Below are 22,893 nucleotides of genomic sequence, written 5' to 3'. Positions count from 1 at the left end.
AAATAGTGAAAATGTTTTTTATAAAGTTCTGAGAAGTATTGGATATCTATATGTTTGTATGTTTAATCTTGCAAAAGATAGAGCGGCTGAAAATCAAATCTCCGCGCGCCTACGTTCCCGCCAATTCCGTAGCGTTTCGATAATCGACTGGTAGTTGTACCGGTGTTTCAGGAGGTTAAACTTCTATGAAGTCGAATGAAATTCAAATTTAGCGATTGACGCAATGGGCGTTTGTATCAGTGAGCAGTTTACCAGTTTATATTGTTAGGATCAATGGGATCAGACGTCAGAATGGAGTGAGTTGAGTCAGAAAAATCCAATGACGTCTTGGAATGTGTAGGCGTGCTGAACCTGGGAGAGGGTTTTACCAGACCACCTGTAGCGATGACGAAATATTCGCCGAATACAAGATATACGTAAGAATTTCTTATTGTTTTTATATTAATAGTTCTGTATTATAATTAAACGGAATTTTTATGCAAATTCATATTTTTGAAGATATAATTAAAAAAGTAAAATCTCTGTAGAAAATTGCTTTACCTACCAAGTACATATTATAGAAGGTGTTATATTTTGGATATTTATATATTTTTTCAATTTACGTACATTCTGCGCAGTTTTGCATTTTAGAATTTTCTATAAATAAATAAAAATTCGCAATCTAATTATAATACAAATATGATAATTAAGATGTATCGTTTATTTCATTTTTTCAATAGGCTTTGACGATATAATCAGTTGTGAATATTTGTATAATTAAAATTGTTGGATAATAACGACTATGGTTAAAGAGACAAAATAATTTATTTAAATTTTTCGAAAATTAACGAAAGTAACATCATGATTGTCGTATTAACTGTAAAACATAGATCATAACCTGTGAGAAAGACGTAGGAAAAGGTACACAAATTTTTTTGATAATTTTCAAGGTATTTTAATAATACCATTTACGCAGTGGGTGGCATTCGTTGTACCAAGACTATTGTTCGTATCAAAAAAATAAATACGTAGTTGACATTCCAAATAATTATTCTTAAAATGTTCCATATATGCATTGTTCCACAGATACAGAAACAACATTGATAAATTTTATTACCATGTATGTAGGTGTCGCATTATTTCGTATCTGCTTTTCGATAAGTTCATAAATATTTGAATGATATATAAGTTAAATAGTTGGGCCACTCAAAAACCTAACCACTCTATTATTCTTAGTTGAACGATCGAAAGAATTATATTTTTAAACTTTGTTCAAAATGGTAATAGCCGATAACGAATCACTATGCTCTCTAGTAAGAAATATCGTAAATCTCGAACTTCATTCAGCCGATAACACAGATTTCTATCTATGAAACTAGCTTTATTGCAGCAAAAACTACACAAAAGCATTAATCTTAAATCTTTCGTATTTATTTCTTTATGTTTTGTCCAGATTATGTTATCTATCTTTAAACAAGTGATGCTTGTTATAAAGTATAAAGGAATTTATATAATTTCAATATTTTGAAACTTTATAATATTTAAAAATTAATTGCGATATTAGTTACTAGAAAGTAAACATGTCACGTAACATTTATTCATTCATAGAAAAGTTTGATTTATATGTATATAATTATATTTATCATCAGACTAAATTGTTTTCTACATTGAAACAAATTAAATCATTCATGAAATTATTGCATTCTAATTTTTTAACAGAACTCCGTTAAACTTTATACATAAAAAAATCAAGGAAAAGACTTAATCATTGCCGTCCCAAGTTATTCACTGATTAAAATCCACTTCCTTGACATTTCGTTAAATGAACACTCCCTCGGATTACCTGGCCGGAAGCCATTCATGTGATGCAGTTGTTACCAACAGTAATCATGCTCGAGGGTAGACACATTGATTTTTTCTTTTTTTCGAACAAAAATACAGTCTGTTGGCGAACGTTTACAAATATTTTCAGACAAACGATCTATCAGAAAAATGATATTCGTAACAGAGTATTTAAACGTCGATCGAGTATTTTAACGTATATAACAGATCTACATATTCTACTGATCAATCGATTTAGCCATCGTCGAGTAGAAAGGGTCGATTAGGAAATCGACCGAAGGCGCGTTTTTCACGAAACAAAGTTCATCGAGGCCGCATTCTTCCGCTTTATCTGCCGATGTACGGAGTTCCTGCTAAGTCGCGGACAAAATTGTCGCGAGTCTCGCGTGCGTTCACGGTCAGTGACGTCTCCCTTCTATGTATGCTCCCTCGTCTCGTCCTGGACGAAGTCCATCACGTGACCTTGCTGGTATACCTCGTGTTTGCCTTAAGTCACGAACGAATACAAGGAAGAGCATCTTTATTCGGTGATAAAAACAGCCCGTAGTTAACAATATCTATCGTTCTCTGGTTCGACGACTCTGGTACGTCGACCAAGTCGAAATCGTGAATATCAATATACCGAAATTGTAAATCGTCGGGTCATCATTCATCGTGATGCAACACTGTCGAGTCAATAGTGCTTTCATTTGAAAGAATTTCTTTTATGATTACGTCCTTAGACACGCAGACCCCTCTTCGTAACATTGTTTGTCGATGGTTCTTCAACACAATGATACCTGGCATTGTGAAATTCGTTGTGTATCCTGTTTGAAACATAGAAGTATAAAATACACGGAATATCGTCAATTAAGCTTTCATCAAAAATTCAGGAAAAAATGTTATATTCTAACATTTAGTTCGTTGTTGTAGATAGGAAACAATTTATTTTCAGTTTCGTAACTATGTTACTTCTAAATGAAATATTGTCTGAAACGATATAATTACCGCTATCGTATTCATTGTTATTTTAACCTAACTGTAGAATTTCCTACGAACGTCGTTAAAACCACGATGACATTTGAAATTACATTTTACTCCGATTTAAACATATACTCGATTTTATCTGTTCTTTTCTCATATAATCGACGTTCATCGAATCAGGTTGATATTATCAAAGTGTCCCCAACCGTGTTTTATTCGGCATTGCTGAACCGAACTGCTCTGAAATGAAAAAAATCAACAAAGCAAGCATCTCGCCCGCGATGTTGGATTATTTTCAGTAGAATCGTCAGGAATATCATATAAAATAAAAATCATCGAAACAATTGGCGGCAGCGGCGCGAAGGGAGCGTATGAAAGGATCGAAGCTTGCGAATGGAAGGGCGGAAGTGCAAACGGGGCTTAATGCAGCATCAGCATCCGACACGGTGTACTGCGCCGTGAATCTGTCTTTATCCCTCCATTGAGTCGCCTCCCTCCTTTTAATAAAAATATTTCTCTCTCTCTGTTCCACCGCTTCTCACTTGGTGCACGATCCTCTCCCTTCCACTTTGACCTCTCAGGGCCTCTCTATCCCGCGAACGCTTCGGGGATATAGGGTGAGTACGATTTCGGCCCCCTTCGTGGAGCCACTTAACGAGGAGGTGCTCGTTTATCGAAAACTAGTTCCTCGTCGGGGACACGGGTAAATCTCTCGTTCAGAAAATACCAACGCTCTCCTTTTTCTCTTTTTTTTTTTTTCTTTCGTTCTCTTTTCTTTCCTTTCCGTGTATCCATGTTGCACATCAAAAATATCCGAATATTGGACAAGTTGGAATCGTGTGAAATTGACAATAAAATACGTATAAATCCGATATATAGAGAATCGGAAAAAGAGTACGTTCAACGTTCGAATTAGTCACGACCTTGCGCTAATTTGTTACTCGCAATTGGAGATGTTAGGAAAATCGTTGAAACACTTCGTTATCGGATATTGCGGATTTAAAACGACAGAAGAAAGGGTTGTTGATAACGCGCAGCTTAATCGACAGGATTTTTCTCTGTTTTAATGCCGGTAAAATCGTTGATACCATTGTAATCGAAGTTACCTTCGGTACACTCTGTATACCCGTATATACACACAGGTTATCCCATTCTCTTCCTCTGCGTCTGTCCTCGTTCGGCGTACCTTCGGTCTCTTTCCATGGTCGGTGCTCCGGTCGCGAGCTGGCTATCTCGGGGTAAGGGGTAAGAACGTTATAGTGCCGGGTCTATACGTCTTGTCGCCCCGTACTAGATTCGTATCAGCACCGCCTCGCGCACTAATTTACTTTCATTACGATATTAGCTAATTTACGATATTAGCGAACTAACATTATCAAATATCGGACTATATGAAATCTAACTATACGATTTGATTTGTTGTGTTGCGGTAATTTGATAAATTGAAAGGGGCAATACATACAGCAATGGTTGAATATGGATAAGAAAAAATTTATCGGAAATATACTGTGTTTTTCTATCAATTACTATGGAAATGTTCTGAAATGTTTTTATAGTATAAAATTATAAAGATATACGCGTGTGGCCTTCGATGACTCATACGAATAAAGAGATTTAATAATTGCGAACAAAGTTACAAAGCGTTATGAAATTAATCTGGTATAAAAGTTGTCACATTGCTTTTGGCATAAAAGAACCGAGAAGATCGAATCTCGCGTTGAAAACGTGGAAACACACTTTACTTTATAAATAACTTGCGACGCGTTTATTCACTTACACACTTGCAAAGCATAAAATTAAAATGTCTATTTTGGTGCGGAAATTATTTAAAAAATTTTCATGCTAAATTTAACTCGATCAAATGGTCCCGAATTACTAAAATGATTCAATAGACGAACGATATAGCGCATTAACGATACCAAAGAAAAAAAAACAAATTGGAAGAAACTTATTACTGGCTTATATTATTACAGCATTTTTAATTTAATCGTACGGTATGGCATAAAAACATCAGGACGTATCGTACTAAATTTCGTATTTCTCACCAACGACTTTATCCAAATCTACAATTTCAATTAGTTTTCGGTGCACCAAAGTAACTGACATAGACAAAAATAGCCAACATTAGAGTTATAAGATCTATCGCATCGTTCAGAAGTAGCCAAACAAATTATTTCCACCGAATCCTCCGACGATACGTATTTTCAAAGTTCTCCCATAGAAATCATAAGTTTCGACGACTTAAAGCGTAAATGGTAAAAGAGGGCAAAGTAAATAGAAATAATTGTTTTTAAGGAAGCAAACGAAAGAGGAGAAACGAAGGAAATAAGACAAGGGCATCACGGATAGATCCGGTCCTGGCTCGCGATTCCGTGGAGCGGGGGCGGCGGCGACGAAGTGGAAGGCAACGAGGAGGTACCGACAGTAGCTCCCAGACAGTGACTCCGCGCGTAACGACATGTAACCGGTGGATAAATCTTCTGAGTGTTATGTCATCGATGACAATTGTTCGTCAGCCACGATTTCATCGTCGACGATTCGTGCATGGTCAAGGATAAAGGTGTCGTTGCAGGAATGCGTGCAGGAACCCCGTGAAAAAAGCTGAAAGGAAGGGAACGCGCTTGTTGGAAACGGACCTTGAAGTCGCGAAGTCGGGACAGTGGAAAGGATTAAAGAATTTCGAGGAGAGAGATTTAGGGTGCGACAAGGCCGGCGCAACCACCGTGTAAGCAGCGACAGAGAGAAAGAGAGAGAAAGAGAGAGGGAGGGGGAGGGAGGGAGAGAGAGATAGAGAGAATAACGCCGGTGGAAAGAGAGAAGCGAATAGTTGAAGAGAAGCTCGATGGGTCGAACATACTCAGTGCTGCCAGCCGTAAGCTCGACGGAGTCGACGCCGCAAGCTCGATGCAAATCGACGTTGTAGATACCTCGATGAAAATCGACGAGCTCGCTGATCCTCTGCTCTCGCTCGCCCTGCTCTATATCGCGGTTCGATAGCCGGGTGAACGTCGACGACCTCCGGCATCGGTGGATTCGACACCTTCGCGATACCGTCGTGTTTTTAGATAATAGATAATAGTAATCGGCGGTGTAGCCGTGAATCTTCAGTTCGACGTCCGGTGTGGATCAAAACTGGCGGAAAGTTTCCGCTGTCGCGAAACGTACAACAAAAAGAACGGAGGAGAAGCGAATAAAATTAAGCGGTCGAACACTGGCAACGGAAACGTCGAGGAAGACAAGAGCGTGGCCTATGTGTCCGGTGCATCTTGTTCGCGGAAGTGCTAGGTCAACAATGTCAATGCCCTTAAGATCGATCGTTGCTTGCTTGAAATTGTCTTGTTTGTTAATGGACGGTGAGAAATTGACTTCAGGGTGAGTCGAACCTGATCAGGGTGAATCCGAGCCACCCATGATACCGCTTAATCACTTAGTCGATGGAGCTGCATAGTATAAGGTTATCACAGTGTATGCTTAGCGAGCGATCGGGCGATGTAATCGCGAATAAAAAAACTATCCTTTGCGAGCCGACTGATGTAGAAATATCGATGTACAGTGAATATTTTAAGAGTTACTTTTAGATAGCACGTTCTGGTTGATCGGCGGGCCGAGAAGTTACTTAACGCGATTGGAAGAAGAGGAGCGGTTGTCAGAAGAAGTCGTCTCGGTGGACGGGTGGCAGAGTAATAACCGCTCGTTGGATGGAGTGATGAGCGGGGCCCCTGCACGGGGCACAGCGCCCCGTCGACAAAGACGTCATCATCATCATCACCATCACCATCATCAAAAGCATCAGAAGCAGATTCGGCAAGAACGGTCCTCGGACGAACCGGAAGAGAAACGGCCGAAAGTGAATCCGATTTTTCTCTGGGCATCGCAGCGAGAGCAAAGAATCGTCGAGGTAAGATGCGAGGACTACGACAAAAGGAATCGTATCAAGTTGACGAAGACGGCGCAAGGATGGCGTTCGATACCGAGAACGGCGTCCAACATGTACTCGACTGCCTTGGGAGTTACCTCCCAGAAGACGAGCAGCGCAAACTCTTCGAATTCGTCCGACACAAACGAAGAAAAAGACATCAACAATCAGACAGGGCATACAACGCTCAACCTTCGACATATCTGCGCGAACGAGCTAGCCAACGGGCGAACCAACGGTTTCGTCGGCAAGGACGATGTTGGAAAAAAGAGAAGTTACGATGAGGTTAGTAGAAAGAGCAAACATCGACGTGATTACGGATTTCCTCTGGACGAAATGCGGAATAACGCAAAGATCAAAGAAAATTGGGACGAGGAACGACAAAGAGTACCATGTTCCGACGATGACGACGACGAGGAGGACATAGAAGAGGAGGACGAAGAAGAAGAGGAAGAGGAGGAGGACGACGACGACGACGAGGAGGAGGAAGAGGAGGAGGAGGAGGAGGATGAAGACGAGGAGCAAGAGGACGACGACGAAGAAGACGCGAACGAAAACGAGATAAAGGAGGGAAATAAGTTCGAGAAAGATGCGTCGAGCTGCAACGGAAGGAACAATCTCGAAAGGCTGCAGAAAGATAAGCTGTTTCAACCGCGAGTAGTACTGGAACAACTACATTTTTCTCAATTGCCTCAAGGCGTTCATCAGAATGTCCTTCAAAGACGGGGAAAAGACGAGAAGGGGCAGGGCGAGGATGATGTTATCGCCGGTGAAGAGAAGCCAGCAGTGGATAATGAAAAAAGAAAACACGTGAACAAGGCAGGCATTCAGGACATATTGAACATGATCGATGTCACGGCCTCGCCGGTTCTAGCTACCGATACGCCTAGTGCTGATTTGCCCGTCGACTCGACGAAAACGTACGAGGTTCTCAACGAGAATCTTCATAATAAACCCAGTGAGAGTAAAATCAAAGACTTTAGCGCAGCGGTTCTCACGGAATTATCGGGTAAGGTTAAAGAACAATCGAGGAACGAAGCGATTTCCAGCTATCAACAGCTGGAAGATATCGTTAAAACGAACGACAATCTCGCCGGCGATAAAATACAGATCCACGAAGAGAAGATATTCACCAATTACGAAAACGAAGAAGAGAAGAAGCCCGAAACGAAGAACGATGTCATCATCGTTTCTATAAAGAACAACATTTCGGACTCGAAATCGTGCAAGATTGCCGAAGCGGACGGTGGCCTTGGAAATAGACCAAAGTGTAGAACGAATTCTCATTCTAAATGGCAAAGTATGATGTCTGTGGACGACGCGCAATTGGAAGCGGAAGACGAGCGACCCGACGAACCCGGTGAACCAGTGAAAATAGATTATAACGATAGCTCGAAGATTTTGAATGCGCTGAGAAATACACCAGGTCTTTCGGTTTCTATTACCAGGACTCACACTCCGGAAATAACGAAAAATATAGCTATGTCGTTGACGAGACCAGCGTCGAAAGCGTCGTCGTCGTCGTCGAGTCGATCACCCGATTCTCAAGCAGAGTGCGTCGAAAGATTGTTGAAGAACACGGATTCTGCAACGGAAACGCAAGGAACCACGACTTCTCCGAAGAATCTTCCCGGTTTGTCCATTATCATACCCAGTTACCGATATCGAAATTCTCAAATAATCGCGAATCATTCGACTTCTCCGAGTACGAAATCGCGCGTCGAGTCGCCGGAAAGTACCGTGAATTTCCCCAAGAACGAGGTTTATTCGGGCGAGTCGAAGACGGGCGGATTTCCTCACGAGGACGACGACAACGAGAGAGACTTGGAAGAGGAAGAAGATGATTGCGATTCGCAAGTATTGGAAGATCTTAGACGACAGAAAGTCGCCGACTCGCTAGCTTACGAGTCCGATAGGGATTACTTCCACAGGCAAAACATAGGAAACTCGGAAGATCGGAAGACTCCTCTGGAGAATACGAAAAATCAGGCTCATTGGATCAGCTCGAGCAGAAACAGCGAGGCTCAAGCTAAATGCAAGTATCAGGATGTAGAACATTTCGACGAGCAAGTCCTCGAGGAACTTCGGACACGTGGCACCGTTGTCTCGCCGCAACCGAGTGGAATTCCATGTTCCCCGGCTTCCAGGAGACCCTCTTCCGCGTATCTCGAGAGATTGCTACCTAGTCCCCCTTGTTCGGTATCTTGTTCGGAAGACGCGAAGAACGATCTAACTTTGAAAGGTATTTTGTCGTCGCCGAATCAGTTGGAGGTCAGAGATTACGAGAAGCAGAAAGAGATTTCGAATCGCTGCGATCAAATACCCAGCGATCATCTTACTATTCGTGCCGATCCGAAGGACATGGAGAGAAGTAGCGTAAACAGGAAAGGTAACAGAAGTTTTCAGGAACGATTGAACGTTCACACTCAGGAGATAAGGAACTCTGGTAGACCAATGTCCAGCGGTGATATCCATAGTACGTACTTCGTGACGGATCGAGCCACACCCAAGAGACCAATGTCCGCCGAATGGTCAGTTGGTAGGCAAAAGAACCAATCGAGTTCCTATCAAAAATCATCTGCAAAGCATCGAATGCACGCCATGGAGGAAGCTTGCGCCACGTCCAGTAGCACCGACAACCTTTTGGATCCTGCTAGTCAGCTTAGAGAATTGATCGAGACGTCCGGACATTTGATACCGGATCCGCTTCTGGTACCGAGAGACTATTTGCCGGGTCTGGCAGCGGCTCCGGCCACTGAAATTCCGAAACTGTTGGCCTCCAGGCCAGAACTAAGACTGCCAGAAGCGCTAACCAGGCCGGATCTCCTTAGGGATCCAGATTTATTGGTGATATCCTTGGCTCATCTTCAGCACGTCCTCGATCACGGCGAGGGTCCGGTCTGCAGGTCACGACAGTCGCATCCAAGAATCAACAACGGCACTAACAGAGGATCCGGTCACGCGAGCAACGGAACGAAAAACGCGTTGCAAACGAGACCCAAGCTCAGCTGCAAACCAATCGGCACGCTAATGCCGGCACCGATCGATCTCTCCAGTGGTCGAAGAACCACCACTTACCTCCCGTTGCTCAGGGTACGGAGCGGATTACTTAAACAGGAACCGGAAGTCAGCTCCACGGCCAATTCGCCCGAAGAGTCGCAACTTTGGCATCCTCTGTTCGGCAGGTAATTCTTACTCGTTTGATATTTTATCTTATTCAATATGGAAAATACGAGGAGCATGATTTTAACGCGAATATGGATATCTCTATATTAAAGATTAGCCTTACGTTTAGTTATTCAGGGAATACGTGATATTTGCTCGTTCGATCGGAAGAGTTTGTTCGACGCGCGGTGATATATAATTAGCCACGGCATAGAATAAGAAATAATTCAATCAGGTGACGCAAGTGTCCATTTACATAACTTATGTATATGACATTAAAATAGAATAGATAAGGGACTTAATAAGAACGTGTTTCGTGGCAAGAAATTGAAGCGCATCCTATTATCACGAAGTGTCGTTTATTTTATCCAACTCGAACGGGAAAGAACATTCGTACGTTAGAAGCATTAACTCGTACCCCGGAGCAGTGAAACGGCAGCCGTCACTTTTATTTTGCCAAATGCTTTATCCTAAAGTGATATTCTCTGTGATAGTACGCGTCTTTTGACCAATGACTGCATGAAATGTAACCGCATTGGAACATTTTAATCGTGGCAAACGTACGCTCGTAACAGCCGTACAGATGCGGGTAACCATTTCAGTGAGGCAGAATATAGGGACGGTTGTTCATTGTCTTACGCGTTCTCCAATGAATCGCTTTTCAACTAGATCTCTTTTATCCGTCAGATATTATTTCTTCGATAAAGATAATTATCCATGGTTATATTTTATTTATCTTTTGCACGAGGAGAGGGAAATATCGCATGAAACACGTTGGAATGAAACACCGTCTGGTCTCTATGACGTCGACTGTAATTAATGCGAAAGAGAGGCGGACGAAAGGGCGAAAAAGAAAAAAGAAACATCACGAAAAGCATATAAAATTGAGAATCCACGGATTAACCTCTCACTGCAACTTCAATCTGCATTTAGATGTAGAATCAAACTCGCAGACGCGATGTTGCCAGCGAAAAAAAAAAAGAAATTGGAGCCGCCGTTGCTATCGATGCAAACGCATTGTTCGTTAAAGTGAATTTTTACGATTAAAGTACGAGTTAAAGAACGAATAAAAGAACTTTTTTTTAAACAACAATTTGCCATAGAAATAGATCTTTCTAGAGATCGTCGATTATCGACGGAGATTATTCGTATTATTTTCAATTCGTGCGTTAAAAGATCGTCATCTAGATTCAAATTTTATTTCGTCGAATATCTCGTCCGGTACTAACCTGTTTAGATATCGTATTTCATACTTCTTTATCCCGTCTTTACCTATATTTACTGACGTAAGTAACAAGGTTCGACCTAATCATTGCAAATTATTAAATTACACCTATTAAATGTACTTAACATGCATACCACGCGACATCGGAATTCACAATTACCCAACCAGTAGCTAGCTCCGAAAGCACTTTCATTAATAATCGATTTATTGAATATCTTGTATTATATAGAAGTTTTAACACCAACACCGGTCGAGAGAGCGTGTCGTGGTAAATCAATAATTAACCATCAACATCTTGCAGTCTCGGTATTATTCAATTAACGGTAGTAGGTTTTAATGAACTTAGAAGTATACTTTTTTATATTACGTATTACACATCGTAATATGTTATCGCGACTGTTCTATAGCTAGAGAGAATTAATCAATAATCGCATAACTGGTACCGATCAGTTTTTCGCCGTTCGGCGTTGGTAAGTGGACTATATTAATCAACGAAACGGGTCATAAAGGAGCAACTATCGAAGCGTTTAACGTAACAGCATCTTGCCCTTGTCACTTTCACTGTTCCATCCTATAGTTCACTCGGGTCGTTCGATGGCTATTGCCTCGAGAACAATTAAATTTCGATCTATGTACTTAATGGTAATCGTGGTTGAACAATTAAATTTCTATACGTATCGATACGTGGAAAGGTGTACGGTGTGCGGCGTACGACGATACTTTATGCATACAGAACGGGAAAGGAGATGGAGTCAGGGTATTTTGCGAGTCCGCGACGACGGAGGTAACACACTGATACCAAGAACGGATCGGTGATAGTGCGATCATTTGCATTTTAATACCGAGCGAACGATAGCGACTGTATCTCGCAGGCTCCACCTCCGGTCTGTCAGTCCGGTTATAACGAGCCGATCGACGTGCATACATGACCGCCGTTAAATATTTAAACGAGATCGAACGTGGTAAACTGCTGCGCTACCTCCTACGTAGAGAGACGCGAGCATGATCGATGCGCTTCCTCTTGCTACCAATTAACAACATTCGACAAGGTTCCGCGATTTGCTTCCACGCTTCTTGTAAATATCATAAAAATCTCGAGTTTAGATTATGTCTTAACGTTGTCTAAGATGCGATCATATCTCTCTCTCTCTCTTTTTCTCTCTAGTAAATTATGCACGAAGGTATAATCTCTACTTCTGTTAAACTTTCTTTACGTTTCGAAATTGAGGCGGATCTGTCTGATGTTCCAATTTTACTTTTGTAATTGAATCAAGTAGATTTAAGAAAGTTTCTGGTTATTTACAAGGGAGTAAAGCAATGGAATATGAAAAGAAACAAAGTAGAGGAGCGATAAAAAAATAAACGTGTAGTGGCGATAATAAATTCTCCGGCGAATATTATATGAATTCGAAGTTGTATTTGAAATGATTTTCGCTAAACAATTCTGTAGATTCCTTATATTTCAATTTGTTACTGAGGAATATTTATATTTGTCGGGAAGAAAGCGTGGACCGCCTTCGAGTCGTGAAATTCTCACTTTCGAAGAGTTAAATCTATTTTATCGCTGGCAATGAAACATTTATAAACTGTAAAATTTCTTTGTAAGTTGCTTTTATTCGATAGTTGTCACATAACTTTTTCATCCTGACAGGAAGAAATAGTAAGAGACTAAAACTAAAACTAGTTTGATACGCGGTAATTTCATTTATTTATGACGCGTAAATAACATTCACGGCTGTATAAAACCGAGAATGGGATTAATGGCGAAAAATACTTGCCGCGTGGAAATTGGCGTCGCGAAAAATAATTTTTTCTTTTTTCTTATTCGATCCACGTTTTCACAAGCGTGTGAGAGAATTTGCGCGATTTAGGTTAGAATTCCGGAATAATTGGTGAAGGGGAGTCATTCGATCACTTAGATTAGAACATTCGTTCCAAGACGAAGAGTCCGAATTCCTCAACTTTCTAGCATTTAATCTTAGCGAGAATATCGAGACCAATGTGGATCGAACACTCGGCTTGTCATAATTTATTCGTCGTTGAACGTCTGCCATATGAATTTTCACGGAGGACGACTTCGAATGTTTGGAATAGAACGATCAATGATAGAAGGTTATCGCGAAGAAAACGAACGAAAAAAGAAAAAGACGAAATCGTTGGATAGACGCATTGAGAAACGTTTTTCCAGCTGGACAGCGATTTTCTCACGAGGTGGTCGAATTCTGTTGGTCGATCTTGTAACACGTGGCTTCTAATTGGTGTTCGAGACTTCTCTAATTAGGACTGTGTGTTCCACGATCGGCAATTGGCACGGTACGAAAGTGGGTCGTGGCTCCGAGTTTTGTCCTACGCTCCTTGTCTACGTTTTGCGACGAAACTGTTGCGCAAGCAGATATTTCAAATTCATAGTCTTCGGTCCTGCCACGAAGGATTGATAAAGATATCTGTGACGTACCTATTGTGTTTTCCTCGCAGTAAAATAGTATCGAGTTAAACCTTGGGATCTCGAACTATTTCAGTATATTCCTTTCGCTCATAGATCGGTTTCACCGCGATTACTTAAAATTTATGTGTTTCGCTGATCTTACGAAAACGTGTACGTTGGAAAGTATTTGTACGATATACGTAGTAATGCGAATTATTAATCTTTGTGAAAAAATAATCAACTTTAAACGAGAGATTAATATGGTTTCTTCTTAAATACGCTTGGGAAATAATAGAACGCTGCGTGTTTGGTTCTTTATGAAAGCAATCGCGTAGCGGCCAGAACGTTAATGAAAGTTTAACGAAAATAATTTTCCAGCTTCCAAGTTCTTATTTTATTTCTATAGAAACGTCGTTATTCGTATAAGTCATTATCTCTCTCGATTCTTCCCATTGTTTCCGTTACTTCCTATTATAACGTACTCATTAAAATTACCTTCATTGTCGGGATAATAATAGGATTCACGGCTGGCAGAAACTTTTACTTGAGATTCGAATACTACGTAAGAAATAAATAACCAAGGATATTAGTGCGAAATTAGTTATTAACCAAGAAATTAGTGCGGATATTAGTTATTAATTAATCAATTTAAAACGGCAATCTTGTTTCATGCAAAAAGTCGAACGTAGTTATCGTATTAGAATCGAATAGCTCTCTTCAACGTAATCGGTTTATATCGAAGGGAAATTAACATATACGCATAACATATCGGATATACAAATACTGCGCAAATGCGATTTTCACAAATCGCATGCACATCTTTCTTTAAATCGTTGCAATTCACCATCACATGTATAATTAGTTAATCGATTTAATAACCGTGAAGGTTATAATTATAACCGTAATTATCATCAAACCTGAATGCTGTTGGAGCAAGGTTAGGTAACAGGTATTAAACAAACAATTTTCAAATATAAAAACATTATTTAATATTTGTCAATAACGAATAAATCGTGTTTTGCATATCTTTGCATATTGGCATATACTGCCTATTTTTTTGGTAATGTGTAAAAATAAATTTAAATATGTCTCCGTAACATCATCCGATGTTATGCTATAAATATCTTTATCTTTTTCTGCGTCGATTCGTAAGCGAGGTTAGGTTTAAAAAAAAAAAGATCGCAACGCAGCTAATTCGAGTGAAAGCACTTGGCTCGTCAACTTTAATTTATACTTCAATTTTAGCCGAATTTCCCGATCATTCGAACGATCGAACTTAACTCGAACTTTTCCACCTGCCTATACTTCTCCTATTTATTATCGAACGATACGAACAAACCGAATTTCTCGATGACTCGAACGATCAAACTTAATTCCACTTATGTCGTCCGAGCCATCGAATCGTCGGAGTACATCTGATTATGAGCTAACGAAACACGGGTTCGCGTGTACGAGACTAAAGAGACGTTAAGCGTTAAGAGACGACGTAAGACGTTAAGGGACGAATCGAATATAAGTTTTGCAGTTAACGGCGGTTAGATACGGCTTAAAGCAAATGGATATTTTATTGTAACACGCTGGCACGGCGTCACAACGCGGCGGAGGAACAGTTTCGAACGCCCTTTCGCTCCGGCGGAGCACTTGTGTAAATAGCATTAGGATGCTACTCTCCGCGTGCGTTGAGCGGACGGCTTTAATGAGAGGGAGAGGTATTAAAGGAGGGTTCTCATGTGACGACACGAACGTTCATCGATCGTACGAACGGGAATTCGAAAGCCGCGGGCCAACAACGAGGGAGAATGCAGGAAATTAAAATCAAAGCTCGTTTTAACGTTTTGCTGGTGTTTGGCATTCTCCGATGCCTAGACGCCAGGAACGCTTGTTTTTTCGACGCCACTGATCGTGGATAGCTCGATTTGCGTTTTACCTCGCCTCGTTCTTGCATCGTTTAAAACGCATTACCGATAAAAACGTCCGTCACTTTTTTTTCCCGGTCGCAATCGAGTGGCAAATTATCAATGTCTTTCGATTACATTTTCGCGGGATTTTCTCTATTACGGACGTATTCCTGCCGGATAATTGATCACTTTTCTCTTAATTTCTTTTTTTTTTTTACATTACTCATCTTGTTTATCCCGCGTCTCTTTGATTTATCTTCGATATTTGCTCGTCAATTAGTTTTGCTTTCTTTCCGTTTGTAACGAGGAATAACTTTTGCTGGAATCGCGTTTATTTCTTTGTATTTTGTTAGATCGATGAAATTATACAAATCGATGATTGAAAAAAAGAAAAAAATACAATTAACATCATTGGAGTCTATTAAATAGAATTAAGCATCTCGAATATCGATATTCAGACGATGATTCTTCATTAATCGAAGGATTACGTTAAGCCAAAATTACACGCCCAAAGCACTGACTTGTACTACTTCGTTTCCCAGAAGCTACCTTAATTATACAATTCGTTGCTTCTCCTAATGTTGACAGGGTCGTGTTCTTTTCTTTTTTTTTTTCGATTCGACCGACGCAACATTCGAAAATTGTCCAATAAAAAGTCGTATATGGATGTGTCTATCATTGTTGTTGGAGAATCACGAGGCTGGTCACGATTTACGATGCGTCCAGTTGGATCGGTCGATGTTCGCCGGCCCTGAAGGCTTACCTCGCCTACGTCCACGCCCACGTTTCTGCCACGGGGTTCAGGAGGCGGAGGAGAGGGATAAAACGAGAAGGATAGTAGGAACTTGTCTCTATCTTTCTCTTCATCTCGATCTCTATATTCGTCTCTTGTTTTTCTCCGTCCTCTGGTTCTCTCCTTCTCCGTTTATCCGTGCCTCTTGAAATTCTTCTTTTTCAACCCTTCGTTTCCCCACCTCCTATTCAATCCCTTTCCACCGAGTTTTTCACTTTTTTTCTTATATTTCTAATTGGTTTCCTTTCCCTCCACCATTTCGTAGCGCGCTTCCTCTTTCTTTTCCTCTATTTGTCTCTTCCATCTTTTCTCTTTTGGCTGTCCTTCGCCTCCCTCTATATTTACGGTAAAACCACCGACAGTCGCCGCAATTCCTACCATCCTGGTTGCTAATAACGCTCGTAAAATACGGGCTTTATAAACATTCGCGGTAATCCTGATCAGGGCATGTCTTACGTCTGGATTGCAGATTTTTCTGAATTTATTGGAAGTTTGAAAGCGGGAAGTTGCGCGGATACCCAAAGTATAAAAAATACCCAAAGTATAGCGCTTTCTGTATTATTAAGTAGGTAAAATAATTTTCTATCGAGCTTCTACTTTTTTTATCATGTTCTCAGATATATGAATTTTCATAAAAATACGCGGTCTACGTTACGTCGGTTTTAGAGGTAGAAGGGAACGACTTGTTCGGTGCTCCGTTTCTGCTCGTTCAAATCACCGATGTGAACGCCCCTTTAGAAACGGATCGATGAGTACGAGCGACATAGCCGCTTCGGAGGAATCGGTTCGAAAACGTCTCGTGCTTTCTCGATCGATGAAATTCAACGTTCTTCGCTGTCCTTGTAATTGAATTACGTCTCTTTGAAGATTCATGGTTCGAATATATCGGGAACTGAATCAATTAAATATGGATACCGCCCGATTAAAATAATGTATAATTTTGTCAGATGACCCTGGCATTGTACAAGATAAAATGCAAATAAATAGTGAAAGAGCGAAAGCAGGACGATAAGTTGAAACGATGAATGTTTCAAAGATAGAAGAATTTACGTAATATCGAGTTTTCAAAAACCAGCTTGCGCTCGTTCTTGAATGCTAATTGTAATGTAGTTATTTGAATAGTATGTAAAATAGTTCTTTATCGTTTGAAAACATAGTCTTTCCATTGACTATCTCTGAATATTGCGCATATAGTAAAGTACGATAATCTTAGCAAGGTAAATACACACATCATTCGCAGTTCAATTGTAATTACACGTTGGAAAAAATATGTTAATATGTGGCAAGCATGTTACATAGTAGTAACCAAGAGTTTGTTATATTTGAGAAATAGTCTGCTCGAGTGACATTATCGGAAAAGGATAACTTGCGAAGCTCTTCCATAATATGCACATGGTAAGTGTAATTCCAAAAGCGAGTTCAACTATTTTAAAACAATGACAAAATTTACAAACACCTGCTGATAATTCGATCGAAATAAAATCTTTACGCTGCTAGAAGCGTTTTTTATTTTTATTTCTTCTGTTATTACTTGATTTTATCTTAAAAAGTCTCGTATTCTTGGAAATATGCTTTTTATAACCGCGTTTCTCATCATTTCTATCTGGGGTCAAGTAAGTCACATAATTTCTCGTAACTCGGCTACTTCTACGAATCGGATTAGGAAAAAATTTCAAGGTGACCGTTGCATGAACGTAAGTAAAACTGGAGTACAGGCGTGAAGCGTTGCACGCAATGCTGGTAGCAATGCTGTCTGGACTACTTGAGCGGGCAGCGTGTACTACTGGGCAAAGCGTACCCTACAAAGAGAAGCGAGATGATACTCGAGTTACGCAAGATACGTGAGATACTTGTCGATACTCGAGATACCTGACTCGAGGACAGCAGAGGGCGGGGACACCTGAAGTTGGTTTAAAAGCATACGAGGATTACAAGAAGACACTCGAATTACAGAAGGTGCGGGCGACTGTGAACGCGAATCTCGGTCAGTGGTCGCAAGAAAGTGCACGATCTAGTTTTAATTACGCCATTGGCATTCAGGACGCTCGAATCTATTTCTGGAACCGCCACTTAGGCCGCTTTAAGAAATTATGAATTTATCCGCCCCGTTCGAGCTTCGATCTTGATTCTTTTACATTATCGTTAAACCGCCGCAACCGTTCGAGTGGTTTTATTATTATCGATGTTCTCAGGAATATACTTGCCGCGAAGAATGAGTGAAGCGGCTCTAGAAAATTCCAACTACTAGTCGATAGCAACTTCCGATATGATTAATTTCTATTATTTTTTCTTTTTTCTTTTCTTTTTTTTATCTGGAAAAATCTAACTGACAACTCTAACTAATATTTCCTTAAACGATTGTAAATAGAAAATAAGCGACTCAAGATGCGAAAGTTGTAAAGTAGCACCACAGTCTGTACGCATATGTAACTTTTCGTTTTAAATGTTCGTGAAATTATTCGAATTTAATTTTCTACTTTTGATATTCCAAGCAAGATGGTTATATGCAATTACAATTTACAGAGATATTCACGAGTTTATCAATTTTTGTTTGCGCTACTTCTTAACACGATTGCCTCGAATTAACCCGATTGATTAATCCCACGAATGGGATTAAATTTCCTAGTATTTGTAACGACAGAGGGCTGAGGAAAAACAGAACACAGTGTAACACGTGGCAGTCGTTTTAGGGCGTAGAGATTTGTACTTTGCTGGGAGCCATGAGACCGCTCTCACGGATCGATGTTCGTATGATATACTAGCTGTATAGACAATGTGTTCCTGCAGTTAGGTGGGTGGATTCTGCTCAGCACGTTCAGTTCATAGACCCTGGTCAATGCTCCAATCCACTTCTCAGGTTTTAAATACCTGTAATATACCGTTCAAGAACACTTATCGATCTAGAAATTACACGCGCGTGCGTGCATTGTTTTATTACAATCCCTTGGCATCGACCTAAGTCATTACTCAAGTAATTTCATATTCTATCGAAGCAGCTTCGCGAATACTCATTACGATTTACTTCTAAAAGTTGTATATCAGTGAAAAATGTTAAACTTGCATGAAATATGTCATATCAAAGGCAAAAGCATTAAATTAAATATTGGAATTGTACACTTTGAAAAATGATAAAGCAACTTTATCTCTGGCAGAGTAAAATTTCATATTTCATATTATTTTATATCGGAGATATACATTCTACGGGATACGAAACGTATAGTAATCGTAAAGTTTCGTGTTTGAAATGAAATTTGATCGTATCGTTGTGAGATACAGCGAAATTTCTCTCGTATTTCCATTTATTCCACCTCTCCATCCATTTATTTTCACCTCTCTATTCGTCACTTTATATTTTCATGCTGGTAGGAAATTTTCATCTCGCTAATGTTTATTCGGTATTTGCTAAAAGCAAAAATAACGTTGCAGCACAATAACAAAGTGCAAGCATTCTACGGAAAAGGGATTATTACGGATGGAAAACGTTGAAATAGATTTTTAATTTTCGCGATATTATGACGATAGGAGATTCCAAATAAAATATCTTTAGGTTCATATGGCAGGCTTAAAATTGCGAAAGAAATTACGTTTTTAAAGGAATTTAAAGTATTTTCTCAGCCGTAAAAATAATGTTAAGAAGCTAACAAACGAAATATGTACTCTCAAAAATACAAAGCAGCATAACAAACACGATAGAAGTATTCTGGAAAACCTAGTAAATAAGCGTTTAAGATGTTTGTTTAAGAAATATCGCCGTGAATTCATGAATAACACGAATCAAGTTAATTTTGGACCTGTTTCACTTCTGACACATTGGTACGAAGGTCGAGGAACGACCACGTTCGAACAAAGCACGTGTCACTAGTATCGCCACGTGGCTCCCTTTTCACCAATGTTTCCTCCCTTTCGTTCGTGACACGTATGAAACGAAACAGCGGATATTCGCTCGGCATTGTCGATTCATTCGTACAAACGCGCGAAAAATTCGTAAATTCATGCGAAGTCACGGCTGCGCGAATCTATTTATTTTTGTACAAGAAAATGTTACATAACAACGATCTTAAATTCTGTAAGAATAAATGGCTGTTTGCGCGACACAACTTGAATCCTGCTTTTAGCATTAGGATGTTTTACATTGAGAAAAAATAGGAAAAATGCAGAATGATATAGGACTACGTGTCTTAAATGCTAAGTAAGGCAACGAAGGTTAAATTAATAAAATTTAAATCGTATTTCGTTTTTTTTCTTTTTTTTTTTTTTAATACCTGGATAATCATTTATTTAAACGGGGTCACTGGTATATCGAAGCTAAGTATTGCGATTTTATGATACGAAATGCGAAGTATATACATTTTTATTAATCATGTTAGTTCCATTCTTCAGGCTCTAGATACAAAACTTAATTACTCTGACAGTCTATTGTGTTACATTTTATGAAGCAGAAACGACAGATGCCTTTACACCAATTACGTTAATAGTGTTGCGTTCACGCATCGTGTACTTCGCTTCTATTATAATTCATAAAGAATGGAATTCATTTGATGTTTTATTTGATAAAGCTTTTCGCGCTCGGTATCCCTCTCTTTTGACGAGAAACGGGTCCGTTAGTTACCTGTTATTTTCAGGAAAATTTGTAATTCATTATTTATGACATTGTTCCGTTCTTCTACCGTGTCAAATTTTTCAACAACTTTCTTCATAAATAAGAGATATGTCAACATTTAACGTTTCTACTGTGAAAACATAGAATTTCTAAAACTGAAAACTCGCCAAATTGGAGAAATCAGCTTTAGTTCCTTGTCTTTTATTCTTTCAATTTATACGGTACATCGCTGTAGTATCATTTTTCCCTCGCTACTGCTATTACGACGCGCATCAACTACGTTAACAACCCCATAAAATGTCGATGCATTCCTACAAATATCGATTCGTTACTCGCGAAGCTTGCGAATAATTTTTCGAGCAAACCCTTCGTGCGGATGTTCGGACGAAAATATTTGTAAAATCCATGAAATTCTCCTATCGCGATGATATCTGGACGACAGGAGTACCTAGCTAGAAGGTTCAATGTCCACGAGAGACATGTGTGCGTACGAAGGTCAAATGATTTGGAAAATACAAATGCCTGTACTGTGGTGCGACTACCATCCAACGCCATCAACCCCGAGAGGGTTTTTAATCTCTCGGTCTCTTTTTCTCTACCAAAATCAGACGTAAAAAGAAGCGTACACGCGTGTATTCCAGGAAGAGGGTCGACGAACGGATGACACGTGCGCAAAGACGTGTCGCGTGAGTTATTCGATTTCGCGTTCGCCGCATATTATGCATTTGCGAGCGTGGCACAGTGAAAACATTTAGTAGTTGGCTTTGTACATACGCATCTCAGCGTAATGCGCATCAACTATGTAGATGAGTACACTGTCGTAAGTATTACGACACCTGATGTTATTTCGTAAAAATCGTATACTCTTGGCTACTTTTATTTTTTAGTTATTTTATGATGAACCTTTATTTCATTCGCGTCATACGTAGCATATCACATGAAATACTTGACTAAATAACTGAAATAAATAATGTAATATGTACAACTAACGTATGTACGTTAAGTACATAACGTAAGTACATTACTAAATTTTTTAGTAAATGCGATATGTATCTTGCAAAAATTAAATATTACGATTTATACAGTGACATTGCCAAGGGCAAAATATACAAAATTTGTGCGGCTGTGAACGGCGCCAAAGTTAAAGAATTTACTGAAGTTTTTGAATAAATGCAACGAGTAGATGTATTTAATAATACTTACGGGCTACTATTTAATAATACTTGTGTGCACGTGCGTGTACATTCGTAAGGTAGATAAATGTAAATGCACGCGTGTAGTTGATCACAGAGCAAAAGTGGCCGGATAACGTCGATAAAATTTAAGTCACGCTTGATCCCATCGCTAGCTGGTTGTACGTACTACGTACGCATATACGCGTAACCAGACCGGCTCGTGCATTAAATTTTCTACATGCACACGCAGTTGCGTGCACGTTTGCACGCGCGTACCACTGCTTGGTACACATAGGTGCGTGGGTGGTGATATACGTGGAGGCGAGCAGAGGGTGGATTTACCTTGATACGATGTAGAACGCGGTGGAAGGAGACCGACAGAGAACGAAAGAGACAGCGTGAAAGGGAATAGGTAATGACACGGAGGGATAGTGGAAAAACGAGAGGCAGAGGGTAAATGAAACTAGGAGAATGATAAAGAAAAGGAGATGGAAAAGTGCAAGATGGAAAACAAGGGGGAATGAGAATTGCGATAAAGATAGAGAAAAGGAAAGTAATAAGGGAAGAAAGGGAAAATCCAGAAGCGAAAAAGGGAGAGAGGAGCGATGTTCTGCGCACGTGCGGACCACCGGCACCTCGATCGATCCTCTACGTTTCGAAGAGTCGTTACGACCGGAGTACCGGTACTCTTCGAGCTACTACTAACAGCCGTACGTCTGACGGGCGTAGTAGCGCGGCACTCAAAAATTTTCACCCACGCGAAACTAAGGAAACACTCCTTTTTTACGATGGCACTTTTATTCCTAAGTGTCGCCGGCTATGGATTCATAGTGGTCTGTTCTTTAATTTTTCACCGTTGCCGCCGACTTTCTCGATATTGCAATTCGCATCAGCCCGTAAATAAGGTCATCG

General features: G+C 40.0%; 1 protein-coding gene across 1 annotated transcript in view; it reads left to right on the top strand.

Annotated features, from left to right (window-relative positions):
- The first annotated feature begins 235 nt into the window (after nt 1-235).
- LOC100745044 (protein IFH1) overlaps nt 236-22,893 on the top strand; it is a 33,024-nt gene continuing 10,366 nt past the window's right edge. The window contains exons 1-2 of the mRNA XM_003487479.4: nt 236-416; nt 5,080-9,885. Of these exons, the coding sequence (XP_003487527.1) occupies nt 6,491-9,885 (3,395 nt within the window). The 5' untranslated portion in view covers nt 236-416; nt 5,080-6,490. The remainder of the gene's footprint in view (nt 417-5,079; nt 9,886-22,893) is intronic.

The sequence above is a fragment of the Bombus impatiens genome, unplaced genomic scaffold (assembly GCF_000188095.3).
Source record: "Bombus impatiens unplaced genomic scaffold, BIMP_2.2 scf_0155, whole genome shotgun sequence".
NCBI classification, from domain to species: domain Eukaryota; kingdom Metazoa; phylum Arthropoda; class Insecta; order Hymenoptera; family Apidae; genus Bombus; species Bombus impatiens.
This window is presented reverse-complemented; position numbering and strand designations above follow the sequence as displayed.